Source organism: Cariama cristata, unplaced genomic scaffold (assembly GCF_000690535.1).
Source record: "Cariama cristata isolate BGI_N322 unplaced genomic scaffold, ASM69053v1 scaffold40276, whole genome shotgun sequence".
In the NCBI taxonomy this organism is placed as follows: Eukaryota; Metazoa; Chordata; class Aves; order Cariamiformes; family Cariamidae; genus Cariama; species Cariama cristata.
In genome coordinates, this window is record NW_009621116.1 from 26925 (window position 1) to 47467 (window position 20543).

At 35.3% G+C, this 20543-nt stretch overlaps 1 protein-coding gene across 1 annotated transcript; it reads right to left on the bottom strand.

The window, feature by feature from the left end:
- Positions 1–851: 851 nt before the first annotated feature.
- Positions 852–20380, bottom strand: FUBP1 (far upstream element (FUSE) binding protein 1). Its single transcript, XM_009701843.1, has 20 exons — positions 20333–20380; positions 19797–19887; positions 17848–17886; positions 17459–17498; positions 16577–16626; positions 16412–16483; positions 16072–16129; positions 14275–14437; positions 14098–14196; positions 13961–14014; positions 13152–13254; positions 12968–13068; positions 12213–12354; positions 10853–11013; positions 9824–9978; positions 9655–9734; positions 6655–6783; positions 5924–5998; positions 1597–1742; positions 852–1211 (listed from the first exon to the last, which is right to left on the bottom strand). The coding sequence occupies exons 1-20, from the start codon at positions 20378–20380 to the stop codon at positions 1203–1205; spliced, it is 1815 nt and encodes a 604-aa protein (XP_009700145.1). The 3' UTR covers positions 852–1202.
- Between the last annotated feature and the right edge of the window lie 163 nt (positions 20381–20543).

Sequence of the window (20543 nt, forward strand, 5' to 3'; positions counted from 1 at the left end):
CACCCCTATAGAGCTAGTTCTATACTGGCTGGATCAAACCTGCACTTCAACAGACAATGGCAAGACAGACTGTATTGCATGTAGTCTAATATATGCAAAGAGCCAATAAATATGCAAAGAGCAAACATAGGATTTCAAGAGAATCAGATTTTTAGTATGAGCATTAGAGCAATAAGAAGTTTCAAGTATATATAAGAAAAATAATCAATTGATTCAAATACTTGACTATTTACAAAAACACAAGTTATCTGCTCTGCAGGAAGTTCTCAACCACTCCCCACCACTTGAACAAAACAGCGTTTTCAGGACAGATGCAATTTTTGTAACTACTATGCATACCACATTGACTTTTCTACACTGAATTTTGAAGTGGACTACTTTAAACTGAAGGCTTAAGCACATTACACTTCAAACAAGTTTTATAACTAGTCTGAAAAAATCCATAAAAGTTATGCAGGAACAGCTTTGAAGTATTCAATTAAGAACAAAAGTTATCTGTTATAGCAGCTGCACAGGTCTGAAACAGTGGTCATGTATAAAAGGAAATTTCACTGTTAATGCAATGGAAGTATGCCAAAAGATCACCTTCTTAAACACATGCACTTTTAATCAAATAGAAAGAAAATTAAGGTATCAAGATTACTGGTGCTAGGCAGCAAAATACAATGAATTAAAGAGATCCTCCATCTATAACTATTCTGCAAGAGGGGAAAAACATGCTAACGACAAGTTTTTAAACTCAACGAGGTTTCATGGAGGGGAAAAAAAAAAATCTCATTTGTGTACAGGTACCTTGATTCAGCGTTGCAAATCAATCCTATAATTCTTTACATACCCACATATCCAACTTACCGACACAGGAGGTTTCATATTATTTATTGTAAAGCACAAAACAGGCATTTTAAAAGTGATAAAGTATACATTGAAAAAGTACATTTATATCACAAAGCATTGACCACATAATTGCAAATACATTTGCTGGAATGTGTACATCTACACTAATACTAAAAACAAACCATTTTTCATTTCTACACAGAAATATTACCTCCTATCAGTAGTGATAGATATTTTGTACATTTTCAAAAACACTATTTTTTTAACCAAACAAAATTAAGATCTTCATCAAGGCGTCTGCATCCATACATTTAACAAAGGTTTTTTCCCCCACACAATGAAGCAAATACTGTATTGTCCACTTCTTATTATTGGCCCTGTGCAGAAGAGATACATAAGAGATACACAAAAAGTTAAAGAAAATCCTTTAAATCGAGCTAACTCAGGAGTGAAGCCTTTAAGAAAGAAAAATTGGTTAATGTACATGGTGGTGGCTTCTTGCATGGTTTTCAAAACCCTGGGAGGAGAAAGTTTTTCTTTTTTTTTTTTTTAAAAAAAAAAAACCAACACATAATCACCAAACATATGGATAGATACAGCACTCAAGTTATCAGGTAAACAAAGTCACCTATTAATTATTCTGATAGTTATTTCGCTAGAAAAAAAGATGCATACTCCACAGGTAACAAAGCAGGAGACATGCAAAAAAATATCTAACACCACCGAAACGGAAGCCAGCCAAAAAACACTTAAACTTTATACCTGTGGTGCTGGAGGATGTTGTGGCATTCCCTGTGGACTTGTCTGGGCGTAATATGCTGCCTGTTGCCTGTAGTACTCAGCCCATGCTGCACTGTAATCTGGCTGACCACCTGGCGGAGCCCCAGCAGGGGCGGGAACTGCTTGACCTACAAGTAATTAAAATTATATAGCTTTGTTGTTGCAACAGAAAATTTCAAAATATCACTGCCTAACAAATGTCACCTAGCTTCTTGCAATATTCCTCCAAGGCTTTTGAATAATCTTGTGGTTGCTTTGTTTTACCTAACCACTCATTCTATTATTTTAATGTAATGATTCCAATGTAAAGCAAAATTGAAGAACCATGAGGACAGTTTTTTCCCTCTTGAATCATGTCCCAGAGCAAAAGTCTTTAAAGCCTGCTGACCTAAACTGACATGAAAAACTGATAGCATTTAAATTAAAATACAGGTCAACAGGCAATATTACATTTTGTAATCCACTTAGATTGACTTTATCTTATTTTCCAACCTTCTATACAACTTACAGAGTTTTTCCACTTACACTGTAGATATATTAAAAAAAACCTCTCCACTTTGTGGGTTATTCAGTAAAGCAATTATTTTCCTAGAAAAACTTACTTAAATCTATTCAAATCTTAAGAGCTGAAATCACATTTTACAATTTATACTTATAATTTACCACAACTTACAATTTACACTTCTGATCAATTATTTTAACCAAATTATTTTAACCAAAATTATCCTTAATATGGTTACAAATCATCCCAGGATACTTTTTGAAAGTTCACTATTAATTTACGAGATAATAGTTCTACTTACAAATTATTTAGCTATGTCATAGCTGTCAGCACAGCTGAATGTCAAAGTTAAGGCATTTTTTCTGCATTATGACCCAAGAATGTTCTGACATTCAGCCAGCTATCCCAAGGCAGTGCTGAAATTCAAAAAATAGACCAAATATAGGAAGTTTAACATCTACTCAAAGATGCCAAAGTGGACTTCTGTCCTGAAATGGGTTAGAAAAAATACAAAGTATTTTAGCTGCATCATTCCCCTGCTAAGTACAGCAAGTAGTTCTGAACTTACACATAGAATTCACCAGTTTAGTCAAAACTTCCTTTCAGTGTACAGAAGAACTGCACTGAAACAGTACATGCTTATTAACATCCAGATTCAACTGTAACACTAACAAACAAGACTGATAAACTACATACAAAGGAAATACAAGAAACACAGAATACCTCCACATTAAGGAAGGATAAGAAAGAAAATGCCAGATGATTCTACAGTTCTTCCACTACTCAAACCATCAAGGGCGATTCTAGTAAGAGAAAGCTGTTGTTTGTCCTCTTTCTCACTACAATGCTGAGGAATCATTAAAGAACAGTTCCACTATTTTATTACGGAATCCCTTAACCACAAATCAAGCCCACAATACATCAGAATGAATTTAAATGATAAATTTACAAACTCCTGTGGTGACATATAGATAATTTACTAAACTATGACTTCATGTTTAGAGGGAACCATTATCCTTGGGAGATTTTTAGGGCCCAGTTACGCAAATCTTTATTTCAGCTCTTGTAGGGAAAAAAATACTATGCCTCCAATTCAAGATAACAGCATCTATATGTCTTCAAAAGCTAAACTACTGTCTTGTTACCTGGTAATACTCAAGGAAAACTTAAAACAGATTTTCTGAATTTATGAAGTAGGGTACCAAGCAAATAGATAGTCTGAGTCACCTACACGATCCACATAGAGTAACTTACCAGTGTGCATGAGTAATTTTACTAGTTTTCAATCTTACTTTTAATTGTATTTGCTACTCAAAGCAATAGGCCCTGACCGAAACAAGAGTCTGAAAAAAGAGATAGACTTTGCCACCATAGTTGTGAGTGGGAAAACAGGTTATTTTCAAGTCACTGTTCTACACACTGAAAAAAAATAGGAATGTGTTCTCTGTGGTTAGCAGAGTCTTATCGCACCAGTAGGAAGCCGCTTTGGAAAACAGTAGTATGGTTTTGATGGGAATATTCAGGAATGCTTTAGAGTTTTCAGATCACTCATACTTTGCTAAAAGTATGAGAAAATCCAGAGCACCAATTGCAGTATCACATCCAACTTGTTCAGCTCAGTACTGTCACCTTCATAAGCTTGCCACATGGATTATCAAAGTAGTTTTCTTCAGCAGCAAAAATGCAACTGCTTGGGCTCAACAAGTCCCAAGTTTCACTTCAGTTCTCCAGAACAGTTGCTTGTGTAACTATCTGTGCTGTGAAATATCTGAAAGAAGAGTCGAAGGGTGACTGACCTGCAACTCCTACCTTCCCCCTTTTGCACAAGTTAATTGGGAGAGAAGCATTACAGTACTGTCCGAAGCACAAACAGTAGTAGCTGTATTTGAGAGCCCAGAGACCACATAAACTTGCTGATGGACAACCTTGCTGTTCATCAAATCTACTACTTCTTAACCTGGTTAAGGAGGTGGGAAAAACCACCTCCATTTAGCACTAAATCAACTCTAGGTGAATTCTCTGCCCTTCAACCTCACTTGGTCAGTTCTTCCTCTTTTCTAAGTGGATCTTAAGAGAAATGGTATCTTCCACATCAAGATTTTCAACATGCTCAAGAAGCAAAAAGTTCTCATGATTTACACAGTCAAGTTATACAAGTTCAGACATCAAGAGCTCTCCTTCAGGCAAATAAATCAATTCGAACTAGAAAAAGAAAGGAAGATCAGAACTGCCCTTCTGTTTTTCTTTTCTCTTACTTCATCATTGTCTTGGGATTTTTTTCATTTTGCATTTTAAGAGCTATTTTTACATCTTCCAGTGTCTATCTTTTTTGGGTTCACACTCCTCTTTGGACTTGCTCCCAGAAACTCTATCCCAACACCTCATAACTAGCTATTATTTAACTACAGCAAATGCAAGATCAGTGCAACCCAGACTTTGTTTACCAGATACAGCAAATTAGAAAGATTGCAGAGCCCCTGCCAACAAATTACATTATTCTTAAAAAGGCAGCAAAAAAAGCCCACAACTTTGCATTGAAGAGCGTGAGCTGAACTAACAGAGACAATAAATTGAAAAACAGTAGTTAAATGAAACAGGAAGAGGAAGAATGGAAAGGCCCATTACATCTTAAAAATCATATGTTTGGGAGTTGTGTTGCAATTTTCTTAGTCTGATACAAAATTCTTGAAGTAAATCATCAGTATGCATTTTCTATTTCATCACTTATGCTGTGCCAAAATAAAGAAGAATAAAGGTAGTTACGTCTTGCAACTAATTTGAGATCAACCCAGTAGAAGGTTGGTAAGAGGAATTAAACATGCTATTAAGATTAACTCCAAATGCTTTTTAATATTTCATGAGAACATGGGGTGCAGTTCGAAGAGGGCAAAAAACTCAAACCCTCCCACTGAAACAAACAAAAAAATCCAAACTAGATGCTGCTATATGTCTGGTCAAATAGAGATATCAGAGAAAGCATGGGCATTCGCAAACCCCACTAGTCCTCAGCATACAAATCTGCATCAACTACAATATCCATTGGAGGACATCGTAGACAAAACACTGACCTGCAAGACATTAACATGATTTGAAAGGTAACAGCACCTTCTGCCAATGCATCAAGACCACACATTCTTTCCTTACTCAGTAAATGATGAAATCATCAACTTATAAAACTGCAATGTATCGGCTTGTGAAGTTAGCTCAAGCAAAATATTTTGAAAAAGTTAGCAACGACATATAACTTGCAGTTTAAACACAGCTCTTAAGAGCTGGAAAGCAAATACTATTTAAAAAAAAGGGCATGACATAAATGAAAGCTAGTTATGATGCTTTAAGAACCTGGAATACAGAAAGTAAGTTAAAGGGAAAAAAAAATAATCTGTAATCTTAAGAGCATTAGGAAACAACTACCAAGAAAAACAACAGCTTCATAAAGCAGATCGAAGTCGAACTCCAAAACTTACAAAATATACTTTAAAATTATACTTAAAAATACTCAGATTGAAGTATTTAAAAGATGTTGTTTCCCAATGATCGAATATAGACATCTCATTAGGTATGAAGTATTTTTGCAAAGCTCATTACGAGCATGAGTAGAAGTAAATGCCTTAAACACAACACAAATTTTTAAGTCTGTTTTCCTGCATGGTTCAAGGTCATTAGCAAGTATATGGTTCAGAAGTCATGCAGATTATGCATTTTTATTTTTCTGGAGTAAAAAAAAAAAAAGTCTCATCAAATTACATAGGCAAGTTTCCTAAAACATTCCACTATGCAACAACAGAAAAACACCTGCTCACATACCCATTTTTTTGTAGTACTCCTCCCAGGCCTTGGTATAGTCAACCTGCCCTGCTGGTGCTGGATTTGGCTGATCTCCTGAATTACATCACAAATAGTCAAAATAAAACTACTAGGTTTTGTTTCATACATAGAACGATTTACAAATAAGCAACTGAATTTTTCAGTAACAATCCCACATAACATCACTCAAATCTGACACTATAAACTTAAGCGGTACAAGCTAATACAAATATAAACTATTAGTGAAAGACACCACAAAGAAACAAAGAAATATTTAAAGTGTTTAGCATGTTTTCAAGATTCAGGAAATGCACACCACCCACAGTACAAAACACTACCAAAAATTAAGTGGTAAGTCTTATCCTGGCACAACAATTATACTAATACAACTAAATACTACAATCGTAATTGTCCTAAAAGCACTGGAAGTGATGCAACTGTTTAAGCAAATGACAATCAACAGTTTGCCTCATTCCACTTTTACTTATGGTTGACTGCACTATATAGACCTTAAGTCAGCCCAAGTTGCAGCAAAATTCTCTTTTGAGTATAATACAAGATAAACACACTGCCCTTATTACTACTGAAATTAAGAAAAGCAATGTTGAAGGCTGTAAGCAATAGCTTTCCAAGAAAACCAGCTACTTTACAATAAATTTACCCAATATATGAAGACAACAATCAAAAATAATGGGGCAATGAGAAATTTATCCGTTTTACTAAACAGCTACCTTGTCCATTAGTTTGGGTTGTAGCTGGTCCACCAGGAGGGGCTGCAGGTGGTGGCTGTGCTTGCTGCTGATAGTAGTGAGCATAATAAGCTGCCCACGCTGCTGAATTTGGATCTGTTCCTGGCTTACCTATGAAAACAAAACATAAGCATTTATAAAAGTAGTATAAACAGAACACTGTCCTCAATCAATCTTGTCCCAAACACTCATATTTTCCTCCAAGGAAAATATCCATCTAAACCAAATAACCATGTACATCCTGTAAGTATCTTTCCTTTCTAGCACAAACTTTTGATCAAGTTTCAGACAAGTGTATTGTGCAAAGTATACGTCACAGGACTGATGAGATAAAATCATTTTAGAACCCTTACTACTACAACACCATTTATTAATTTTTAAATGTGATAAACAGAAACAAATTTTCAGGTTTATTTAAACAGTCATGTTACTAAGTGGTAGCAACAATGCATCATTCTAGCACCAATTTCAGTAGTTTTACTTTTGTTATAAACCTCATACTAATGACACTGGCACAGGTGGAGGAGGCATGCCAAATACGTACTTCTGGAACAAAAGAATGCATATCTTACTAGGTATTTGCAATGCTTGTCAGTTAAACTTTAAGGTAAAAATACAGAAACACGCAGCATTTTAAGAGCCTGAATCCCCATACATGGCTATAAAGCATCGTTTACTTACAGCTTTTTAGTATAACACATAATAGCAACATTTTCATCTTCTGCTGCTATCTCCATGCTTCCCGTATTTTTTACTACATCTAGTTGGGCCAACGATGCTGCTTCCTACAGCTTTATTTCTCTGTTTTTCACACATAGCCTTTAGGAATGGCTTATTCTTGCTGAATCACAGAGATTGATTACATTACCAGATTGGCAACTCACAAAAACTGCAAATCAACTGTTCGAGAACATAACGTTCTATAACACAACCAGCACCCTTTAACATTATTTGCATCCTTAAAGAATTAAAATATCTGCAAATAAATGCATCCAACTGAGGAGAGAACTTTGCGTAAGGACATAGACCCAGCTGATACTTTAGAGTAACTACTCATGTGAATGGAAGTACATTCCCACCCAAACACAAAATAGGTAAGGCAGTGACTAACAGAAAAGAAGAAATCTGCTGAAGGTGGCATCCAGGGAGAAGAAATCCACAACACAACGAATTTCTTGCAGTATTTCATTTAGCATGTCAGATATAACCACTTAAAATGCACACAGTAGTATCAACATACAGAAAATATTGCTAACACGCTGTTTCCTTTTTAAATTACCCTGCTTCCATCAACAATACTGGATTTAAACTAACATGTACTATATTCTAAGGTTACCTGCAAATACCAAATAAGCCACTGCTCGGTGTCCCCCCCTTCCCCTTAAGTAGCTACTTCTCTAGAATAGAAGAACACAGAGCAGGATTCATTAAATTTCCAAAGAAATCTGACTGTAGTCACATGAAATGGAGCTAGTTACAAGAGGCAAGTATGGCTCTGGAGAAAGCACCTCTGAAAAAAACATACTAAAATAACCCATTTGTTACACTGAAATGAGCAACTAAGTGGAAAACTGTACAAAACTCATCCAAATAAATGCTAGTCAAAAGAAACAGCAACTTCAACTGCACACAGGAAAACATCATTAGATTTTTAAGAGGAGTATTTATCCAAAAAATGGTTATAAAATCATCAAGATGACATCAAGGTATTTGCCATTTTTCTTACAGATCTTTACATAGATAAATTACTTTGTAAGAAAATGAAAAGGTGGTATGAAAAAGGTTGTAACATTTTGGCAGTGATTTTGGATTAAATTACGCTTTTGGTATGCTGAGACTTCAAGTCAATTTGAATCACTCTACTTTTACATAATGACAATAGGCGTTTTTAAATACTAAATTGAATGCATGCAGAGCTACCTTTTATGAAAGTTTGGGAACTGAAACCAGAGATGGTTCTTTGCCAAGAAAGGGTATATAAAAGATCTGAACGTGAACAGAACTCTGTAGATTGTAACATCCTCCAAAGCCCTCCCCTTTTTCACTAATGGAACTTGTGTCAGGACCAGTGGCTAACAGAAAATATTTATTCTATTTATAACAAAAATAAAATTGAGATCTTTCCGCTGAAGTTCTGAAGAAGCTCTGCCTCAAACAAATGAGGTACAAGTGACTCAAGCATCTAGCCTTACCATGCCTTCTGTGACTGCAGTTCCGTTTCCCCATACGCTCTAATCCAACCAAAGGATGTAACTTAAACAAAAGCAGGATACTACAACTTCGGGAAGATGTAATTAAGTAAAAACTCCCGATCTTGACAAAGATAAACAGAAACAGATTCTACAAATACGAGTTTCAGAAGAAAATACAAAACTATTATAAGCAAAAGCTCAAAACACACAATCCTAACTAGTTTTACTGTATTAAAAGCAGTTCAACCAAAGTTTTGTCCCTCAAAAAGGACTGAACAAAATACATTTGTATCAAGACTCTGAGAAGCAATCCTCATATAGGCCAACAAAAGCTAGAAATATAGGATAAACCATACAAAGTCAGGATGAGTGAGATTGTAAGGGACACCGTTTAAAATAAAATACAAATCAGACTATTAGAGAGAGAAAACATCCTCATTAATAGACTTTAGGTAAAAAACATCCATTCTAAGAAAAACGAACTGATCTGCACAGAATCAGTTAACTAAGAGTCTTGAAAAAAGTATCATAAATTGGAATGCAGTATCAATAACGTTCAGTAAAGCAGCATATTCCAACTGTAACAACTGAATTTTAACATCTCACAAGCAACATGTGGGAAGTGTAAAACCCATGTAAACTGACAATCAGCAGAGAAAAGCCTGAAGAATAGGAGCTTTTTCAGATTTAGCAGTGTAACACAAATGAATTGTGAAATGTATATACTTGTAAGGACAAAATGGATACTCAAAGTATATCCACACTACAGTACAACTGTGACACTTCTTACCTGGATCTGGTGGGTTTGGTGGCTGCCAGTGCGGATAAGCATTTCCCCATCCTTGTGGAGCATACGGAGCTGGAGGACCACTATAAAAGATCAAGTCATACACGTAACAGTGAAAGCCAGCCCCATGGTCACCCTACAAAAGACAGAAGCTAGCTGAAGCAGTACTTACTGAGGTGCAGGGCCAGGAGGGCCTGGATTATAAGGAGCTGGGTTATATGGTCCCATGGGAGCACCAGGACCTGGTGGCCCAGGAGGTCCATGTGGGCCAGGAACAACACCATGGGGTCCATGGGGAACAGGTGGACCCAATGGATTTACTGGACCCTGTAACAAGAGTAGCACATGGATGAAAATAAACCTTGAAGTTCTCCATTTTTCAGCAATTTAGAAGCATAAATCTAAACACTTTAAGAATATAATCTAAAAGGTTTGACTGTTTTTAAATAAAGACATTTTCCCTAAAGAAAACAGTCCTTTTCCAGATTAATTAGGCTTATGGCTAGTGGAAGAAGAGAGTTAAAAGCAGCTGTGGCAGTAACAGCAACTAAAAAGCTGCATTTATTTCGGTTCTTTGAGGAAATAAAGAATTTTACAAATATACATGGATTTGTCCACAAGTTGCATTAAAAACACACACTAACTAAAATGAGACTAACAGTGTTTTAAAATAAACTGATAGAACATCTAAATCTGGCCAACCTTGTTAATTAAATCTGTTTGTAAGATCAGGTGCAAAAAACGGGTAGTAAATTTGATTACATGCATACACATGCAAACAGAAGTGCAGTAAAATTAAAGAGTGTAAACTTGGATTAAAACTTTACCTAAACATACTGATACTGAAAAGCTAAACATAGTTTAGTAGTTTTAAGAATATCGAGGATATCTTTGAAGCCATCAAATTTTTCATTATGGACAAAGTGAGTATCTTCAAGAACACATCATTTAAAAATACACTATATTACATTGAAGAAAGCAACTGTTTCTTTCCATTTCGAGTTTTTGCTTCTTTTAGCGCATCAAGTTATGTTTATATTACTTTAAACTCCGATTACCATTTGTTATTGTCAATTTATTACCTGATTAAGTAATTTGGAAGTAAAATGGAAGTAAAATGGAAGAAAAACCTCCACAAAGGAGACTTGCTTCCTGTTCTGTTTAGTTATAATAGTAAATCAAAACACAGTTATACACTCACTCCAATCTTTTCCTCTATAAGTTGTCGTGCATAATCTATTTGCTGGGGTGTTCCACGGATAGTAAACATCTTCATGTTCGGATCCGCATTAGGTGGAGGATTTCTTTGAAGTTCTATTCTAGCACCAGACTGCTGGCTTATACTTTTAATAGTTTCACCACCTACGATGCAACATACAGCTTTTATGACACACATTAAAGCAAAACCACTAAGATTCAAATCGGAGAGTCAACTGCATAGAAGCTGAAGATAAAGAAGTGAAAAGACACCTAATTCCTATGAGCCATATAAGAACATTTTAACAATTTTAAAAAAGCCTCTTCAGTGTAGTATAGAACTTTGATTGCAATAAACTAGTAAAAATTAACTATTTTACAAATTAAAGACCACAATATTGTTACTCAGAAAGGACAGCAAAGAATTCCTACAATATTGTGTGTTTTTTTCCATTCATGTAAAGATGTAAGATTAGACACGAGTAACAACTGGTACCCATGGTTATCAGTAAATACAACCTTAAAGCCTAACCTCCCTATAAAGCAGTGGGCAAGCACAGATGACAAAGAAAAACCAGAAACTGAGCAGACTGTAAAGTCCATACTTTTTGCAGCGCACTAAAAGCAGAACATTAAATTCTTTAAACTAGTTCCACCTCTTATAGGATTCTGAGAAGTTACTTGTATCATTAATAGGCACAAAGTTTTCAAACCCGGTCATTTGGCATTAAAAAAAAGACAAAAACAAAGGAAAAAAAAAAAGAAAAATCAACTTTCCAGGTCAAGAACTGAACTATGTCAGCCTATCTGTTGTGCCTGGAAATCACGTTACAAACAAAACATTAAGAAAATTCAAGCATTTCATTCAGAAGTATACAGTAATTTTTTTTTAAAAACTAAATTCTTTGAAAAGTTATTATTTTAATAAACACGCAAGAAATTGTTACAGGATTCCACTGCAAAAGTTCTTCACTGGAATATGTGAAAATTAGTTTGAAGAGCGAGTTACAGATGCAGTAACACCAGGCTAATCAAGTAGTATCAAATGCAAGTTAATTATAAGATACACCATCTAAGAATCTACCAAGCACTATCGATGTAACTCAGTACTTATCACTTTAAAAAAAAAAAGCGTTAGATAAATTGATTGGTTTTTGACTTTTAACTATTGGAGTATGTGTTTTTGTGAGGAAAATCTGAAAAGAATATTAGGAATTTAGCAGTATTACGTTGCTCTACTGTACATCAAACTATTTGCAAAAGCTTCTCTTGAAACATCTCTTTAGTATGGCTATTTGTACAAATAGAAAAGCTGAGGGTACTTTTAACCACATACAGATACACATATAGATAAGATATATTGCCTTTGCCAATGATTAATCCAGTTTTGCCAGTGGGAACAATAAAATTGAATTCCTGTAATCCACCAGGAGGCCCCATGTTCCAGTTGCCTTGGCCTCTGCCCCTTCCTCGACCACCAGGTCCTGGTCCACCAGGGTTACCAGCCTAAAAAGAAAAAGCAAAAAATTAGCATGTTCTATAAAATTACTGCAAACAAATTCTTAATGCCAACTGGTTACATCACATAATTTGTTAAGAAAAAACTGATTTACTACTCAGATAGTTTTGATAAAGTAGTATCTCTTCCAGAAGACCTAAATTACATTTTCAAAGCTGTGCTGTACAAGTCTGTATAAGAAGGAAGAAGAAAAGAATATAGAAGAAAGCAGGAAGTTTCACATGTACAAACATATAATTTCTGTCTGTCTTCTGTAAATGCAGTGGTGGGGCTCATCTCACAGTAAGCATTTACATCATCTTTTAAACACCGATTACAACCAAAACCAACAGCATATCTGCTATTAATAAAAAACAACAGAAGCAGCAGCTCTAAAACAAGTCAGATTAAGAACTGCCAAGACTTTGAATCAGTACTATTGTTATTATCCTGGCACTTGGCAAAACCATAACTGTAAAAGCATTCATATTTCAGACTGAGCTTTGAAGTAGATTCAAATGGCACAATTATTTTCTTTAGTTACACAATCATTTTTAAAATTTTAAGTCTTTCCAAAAGTCAGGCAGGAAATTTTAAATGGTAAACAACATGTTACCCAACCTGAACGCTTCGAAGAAGATCTGTAATAATTTCTGCAGCATGCTGACATCTGTCAGGAGGCCCTGTGATTTGGGCTATTCTGTCTGGAGTTGTTCCATCATCTGGAATAAAAACAAACTATTCCAGTATACATAACCCATAAATTTACACTCAATTCACAGAAACTTATGGACATACTACCAACCTGGCTTAAACTGGATCCTAACACCAGCATCATTCTGTATCTTTTTTATCATCTCTCCATTTCTTCCAATTACAATACCTACAGCAAATCGTGGTATTGGAACCTTAAAGAGAGAGAAAAAAATTCAAGATGTTGATGATGCAAATATTTGTACCAAATTCACACAATTAAAGGGTCACGTATTAGAATGGTAAACTATGGCAAGCCCTCTGCCACTTCAGGCTTTTAGAAGTGTGAATTTTTTAGTATTGAGTCACAAGCCTAGTGAATACCGTATGGAAGTATCAAAAAGAAAGACACCCTATGCAATACAAGTGCTCACAGTGGCAGCAATTACAGTGGATATTATGCTTCTCACAATCAAAGAACAAAAGTTTTAACAGGCCTGAAACGCCAATTTTAGCAGATGAAACTTTCAGCCTCACCTCTGCTGAAGTTAGAAGCTCATGACTTGCATAACAGGTAGACTTAAATACCCTTCCATAAAGGTCAAACTTCAATATCTATAACAACATTATACACTTAGCCATAACACTTATTGTTTATTTGATAAAAATCCAGCTAGCTGAAACTGTTCAGAACTGCTGGTAAAGTGAATGCTGCACACCATTTAAAGTCATAATTTCACCAATGATCAAGTAGTACTTACAGGCCAAAACCGCTTTTTGAATCTGGTTAAGAGCTTTCAGTGTATTACCCAGCTTGACATTTTAATGTTAACATCTCAAAATACAGTGAACAAGTTTTTCAACCATGCTTACGTCTATCCCTTCATTTCCTCCTATTCTTGACCCATACTCGTTGCGCACCTCTCTAAAGCCACCTTGATCACGAATTAACTCCAGCACCATTTCCTTGGCTTGCTAAAAGAAGAATGAAAGTTCATTTAGGTACTGCAACATCAGAATAGATTAAAAAATGTTCTGAATTTTGAAGGACTCCTTACTTGAACTTTATAAGGGTCTCCAGTTATCCTAAGGGGCTTGTCTGCACCAGTGTTCTGTGGACCGTCTTGTATCATGACCATTTTGACACCTGCCCGCTCCTATTGAACAAAAGAGAGGTCAATACCCACTCAAATCCGGATTCAATATTATCACATTTAAAAAAAATACATATATACCTGTAATTGTTTAATTGTCTCTCCACCTTTTCCAATAACTAATCCTGCTTTACTTGCTGGAATCATAATTTCTTGGACTGCATTTCCAGGTCCATCACCATGATGAAAGCCAGGTGCAGGTCTTCCCTTTTCAACTATCTGATCAAGTAACCTTTTTGCTGATCTGTGAAAAAATATATCCATTTATAAATACACTTATTCCTACAAGTATCACTTGCCCACACCCATTCTGCTTGGAATTTTTTTTTTTTTTTCAATTTGCAAAGTTTCTGCAGAAGAAACATAATTACTATCACTAAGAAATACGAGGCAAACTCAGTAAATCTGTAACAGTAACTTAAGAAACTAATTGTAAGATAAGGTGGTAGACCTAAAACCATCCCAGGATCAGAATACAAAAGGTGTTTTTTTACTAAACACATGTAAGTAAAAGTTACCTCTTCAAACACAATCATCATCCCTGAGTATAGTTAAATCGATCAAACCTTAATTCAGAACCAGAGATGGAAACCTCCTTTAAAATATTTTTAAAAATAGTCGTGTTAATTAAAAGATTTAAAATTGTTACAATTTACCTTTTCTAGTGTATTAAAAAAAATGAATAAATCAACAGACAGAAAGCTTTTTCTAACTTTAATTTCTGTAGTAATTCAGGTAATCTCTCATTTGACAGTAATTTTTCTTTAATCTACTAAACAGCCAATCTTAAGGCAGATCTATTTTATGTTAAGTTTTATAAAAAGGCAAAAAACCCCCCAGACTGTAAAATAAACCTAGCTCTAACATGAAGTACCATGATAGTTGCTGCTTGATTCAGCATGCAAACTAAGGACATTTGTACTTGTAACTATTACCAAAATAGCGGACGAAAGGAAGTATATATTCACCACACGCGTCAGTCAGTTGCCATGAGTGTAAAATCATGATTACAGTAATAACATCAGTTAAAAACTCTTCCCTCTAATACACAAGCAGAATAAACTATAATTCGAAAGAAAATTCCCATAAAGGAATGACTTCATGAACAACAGCCTGCTTGGCTGCAACATAAGAGGAGAATGCCATGCTGCTTTCACAAAGGGCAATGTGTAGCTGCAGGCCTTACCTGCAAACTTGAAGTGGAAGCAGCTAACATAAATGTAGTAATACCAAATATACTACTATACTTAAAATTTTTCCGAGCAAAGCCAAGATAAGTTGGTCTTCAAGTTTTTATATAACCTCTGCGCCAGTAAAGATAAACATTTTCATTGCTACGATCCTCTTCCCTGAACACGGTAAGGCAAAAGTTAACTTTGCTGATAGGTGTTACATAGACATCATCTTCATAATGCTTGGCATACATTAATTTATACCCAAGATATTTAAGAATTCTGATGGGCTGGGCTTTGAGTAACTCCTACTCTTACACATTACTGATTTTCCACATTTTCTGTGATCTTCCAGTTTATAAAGAGTTTTTTTTCAGTATACATTTCTGTTTAGCATACATTCACACATCTCATTCTCAAGCTGAAATCAGTGCATCGTTAGATAAGTATTATATACAACAAGATTTGGCCTTAAAAAAGTTGAAGTTCCATATTTTGTCTTAAAATTCCAAGTATGCTGAGGGATCTGACTGCAAGTTTAGGGCCTTTTTTCTTATGTATATATTTAATTGTCATCAGACTGCCTCTTCAACAGAGGAAAAACGTAGTATTATAAATGTACTATCTAGATGTTGTATTTAGATCTAAAAAAATGAAGTTTATTGCACAGTTAAATATGAACACATGGATTTTTTTTTTTACTTACTGAACAGACTCTGGTGTTCCAGTTAGCATACACGATCTTTCAGGCAGGCCTCCACTATCTACGGTCATAAAATAAAACCAATTTAGCAGTAGTGTAAAGTCAGAAAGAGATTATGAAATTAAACATAATATGAAAGCTACTGGAACTTCACTGAAGTAGAATAATCAGTGTATCATGACATTTTGCATTTCTTTGGACTGTGATAATCGTGATCAGCACAAAACATTAAAATACACCTTAAATGAAGATTCAGGCAATTAGAAGCAATGATCAGCCCTCTGAACTTTCTACCTAAAAAAACCCACCAAAATAAACAAAGAAAAAACCCACAAATAGTTACCAGGTGCAATCTGTATTTTACAGCCAGACTCCTGCTGTATGCGTGAGATCTGCTCTCCACCTCTGCCAATTACTTGGAAGAAAGAAAATATAGAAACATTATTTGTATTAACAGCATCTGCTAACATCCCTCACTATATCAGAACACCACATCCATACTACTTACTGAATCCAACCATCCCATCTGGAACTTTGTACTCCTCTGTCATCACAGACCTACAGAGAATGTTAAATCAAACAAAGGACAATGACCATTCAGAGACTGAAGTGGCATTACATTTATATATATCCTCCCATTAAAATAAAGCAAGCTACTGCCCCCACTATCACCCTGGCTTACTTGCCTCCCACTAACTTTAAGAGTCGTCATGCAAGCACAGTACTAAGTAAACTGACAATATACAAAAGTGACCACAAAAAGTTCAAGTATAATATGAATCGATGTAAGTTTTCCTTCATCCTCTTTACTATTAACAGATGCGGGGCACAGAAAAGCGTAGCATTTTAAGTTTCACCTGTATATCCATTGAAGTATACTGAAAACACATGAATTTCAGCATCTCATCTACAAAAATCAGCCAAAGCATAAGAATAATAGTTGGAAGTGGTTGTTTAGGGGAGAAATGAGTGGAGAAAACTACTAAGTTGTAGAAAATATAGCTGACTGAGCAACATGTTGTGCTAAGTCTGATTTTTTTTTTTTTTTTCAATCCATCAGCTTTCCTTTTCATTTACAAGATAGTGTCAACTCCTTCCCCTTCAGATCTACTACCAACTTCTGGTTACGCTACCTACACTCAAGTAGTAAAAACCAGCAATGCATTTTCCTTTTACTAAGCCTGATGCACAGTCTAGGCTGTGAAGAGAAAAAGACAGCAATATAGATGCATTTTAAGTGTTTGGTTTAGGACTTGCTGAAGCTGAATTTTAACAGATCACACACAGTAATTGCTTTACGCATTGATACCACTTCTGAAGAAAAACTTCTTGAAACTGGTTTCTTTCAATAAAAAGGAAAACTCTACATAAGACATAGTCTAACTCTTACCTTTGTTGTTGATGCATCGGTGGTAGCTGATTTCCAAAAGCTATAAACAAATATCGTTAAAATTAAGTTCAAACAAGTAGTATAATTTACAACTAAGCTTCTCCTTTGATATTAAAACTTAATTGCATCAACTTTTGTCCAAGTTGATTTTTTTAAGAAGTGTTATGAAGAGGTTTAAAACAGCTAAAAAGATTCTCAACTGTTGCTAACATCATTGACAGTTTTACAAAGCAGACTGGCACTGCTTCAAGAAAGTAAGACATAAACTCCCAGACATTCTTTTGATATTACTGATTCAAGTATCACCTACCAGAACACTGTTTCAAATTCTTGTTCTGACAATGTTACACTTGTTAACTTTTTTTGGCAACAAAATAAAAATTACTTACAGTCATTCTGAGGAGCAACTTTCTTAGCATCTGGTTGATCTGCAAAATTAAGATTTTTTAAATTTTTTTGCCAAGAAATTCGAGACGTGTTTACACCTTTTAGTGTGAATTGTAACTTTCCAGTGTATTTTAGTCCCCCTCTCCTTTTTTTTCCTTTTCTTTCTTTTTTTTCCTCCAATTTCAGGGAGTTGGTCATCTGAATAAAAGAAAGAATCTCACGAACACTCAGCACTTGGTTAGTACAGCTGAAAAGATGTTAGGTTTTTCCATGTATCTATTCAGTCGTTTAACAACAGGCAGTTTTCAGAACACACTGTAGGTTCCTCATAGATACCCATTTACTGAAACTTAACTAAGACAAGGAACAAAGTTTAGCTCTGTTGGTTGCTCAAGCTAATGATGCTTCTATAGTAAAAAAGAAAAAAATCAAATCTATACAAAAATCAACAATGATTTAAACAAAAAAAAATTCTGACAATGACCACAAATCTAGATCAAACCTCTCAAAATACAACAGTATCACATGACAATGCAATCTCAATCTGAATGTTGATATGAAATTCCTTTCCAAATATCAAGCATTTCATAGCATAAAACTTCAAAAAAAAGCAGATTCAAAGCAACTACATCACTACCATCCAAATCCTCTCTGTACAGTAAAGGAATAAAAGGCATAATTAACCTGTATCTGAAAAGATAAGACTTCAGATGCTTCCTTCCCACCCCAAAATAAAGGTTATATGAACCACCATAATTTATGTGCAGCAAAAACTCAGACACATATTCCAAGAAATATTTGTGTCAATCCAGAAAGATCCACTAGTTTATGTCATGTTTACATACTAAACACAGGTAATAAATAAAAATTCCTGCCTTTAAAAGGAGAGGGCATTCCCTCCCAGTGTGTTGTACTGCTCGGACTTGTCCAAGAGTCATCTACACATAAAATAAAAAGAATACATTACATATATCATCTGAAGCATCATTAGCTCATTTTCGTATATTAAAAACCTCACCATTAATAGAAAAAAAAATACTTTATTAGAGGACACAAGAACTCCTGATATAAAGCCTTAGTTACATTCTGTAGACTGAGTTTCCATCCTCTTAAAGAAAAAAAGGCATTGCTCTTTTGTGAGACCTATGAGAACATTCAACAAGCTCAGAGATTTCTTTCCAGTTTAGCCAGGATTTTGTGTGTATATTAAACATATCAAACCCTGTTAAGTTCAAACCTGAAGGATGCTTAGCAAGAGACAGAAGACGACACACACGTTTCAGGAGAAAAACTTTACTGTATTATAAGGCAAATCCCAAATGCTGCAACAAGTTAGAAGATTTAAGTATGATCTTATCAGGGTTCACACATAGGCTTTTATATTAGACTAAGCAAAACTGTCTACAAGCTAGAAAAATTACTTGCCTGTCTTTTTTTAAAGTCCTATGCTTTTACAATGAAATGCATTAGTACTTTTACTTGAAACTGTGCAGTAATAAAGTATATGAAACAATCAAATTTAAGGAGTGAGCACTTCCTACTCTAATTGTAATTTATAAACTGTAATCAGTCCGCCACAACAACAAAAGACTTAAATGACATACCTGTGTAAGCATTTCTCAATCAGGAATTTATCTGCCCCCCCTCCCCGGCATACATTTTCCCCTTTACAGCATTTAAATCACATTTAAAATATTTCAAAACAGGCTTACATTCACTTCAGGTTAGAGCACAATGGTTTAAAACAAATTTCTCCATTGTTTAAAACAAATTTCCCCATTAAACTGAAAATTCAAAAGCATGTCATGACCTCTAAAGGGAATAAAATGTTTTTATGTTATGCTATGGAAAAAAAAATAAAACAAAACCACTAACAAAAAAACCACCTCCAATATTTCTGGCACCATGGCTATACTCAACAAAAGTAATTGCAGCAGTAACGAGTGCATACCTCCATCCTCCAGAGGTCTTTTTTGTCCTCCATAACCATAGTCGTTTGAATTCATTGATGTGCCAGCATCTCCTCCAATTTTTGCTGCAATCTAAACAAAGGGCAGACGTTGTGATTAAAAAAAAAGAAAAAAAATAACTCGGTCAGCCTTCATTTATTCCAAGACTTCTAAACGATTTTGAGCGATTTAGACAACGCATATTAAAATGGCCCCAAAGAAGTATACAGAAGGCTACTGCTAGAAACAATTCTGCTCTCAGAAGTTTAATTTTTCAATGTCTTCAAGGAGACTTGTGTTCATTCTTCAACAACAAAGTTTCCTGTATTTTCTTCATCAGTTGTAAAAAAACCCCCTGCCCTTCAAACACAAGAATTTTTTTTTTTTTCCTAAAAACGGCTTTTCCTTTTCTATCCGTTTTTAACGAAACACTGCGGTGTGTCACAGAGGGCCTGACCGCTAAAACTATTTCAAACCTTAGCAGTCCCGACTACACTGGGTCTTCAAATACTGGCCAAACTTTGCGACCAATTATTACCAGACGAGGCGAAAATTCTGACCGAGAAACAATGAAAATATCGCCCATGGTGCAAAAGCTGAAGTAAAACTTCGGGATAAAGAACTTCCGAAAATACAGCCCTCTCCGCCTTCGCTCCGCAGGCCGCAGCACTTTCCAACCGGTCTGAACAGGTTAGCGGGCACCGAAGGCGCCTCAGGGAACACAATACGGGCTGCACGGCGGAGCCTCC

Excerpts from the sequence above, each read along its gene's own strand:
- FUBP1 (XM_009701843.1), bottom strand. The coding sequence starts at position 20,380 with ATGGGCGATATTTTCATTGTTTCTCGGTCAGAATTTTCGCCTCGTCTG. Across the intron at positions 16,627-17,458 it reads CCGATGCATCAACAACAAAG|GTCTGTGATGACAGAGGAGT; the intron begins GTAAGAGTTAGA and ends CATTCTCTGTAG. Across the intron at positions 16,484-16,576 it reads AGATGGGATGGTTGGATTCA|TAATTGGCAGAGGTGGAGAG; the intron begins GTAAGTAGTATG and ends CTTTCTTCCAAG.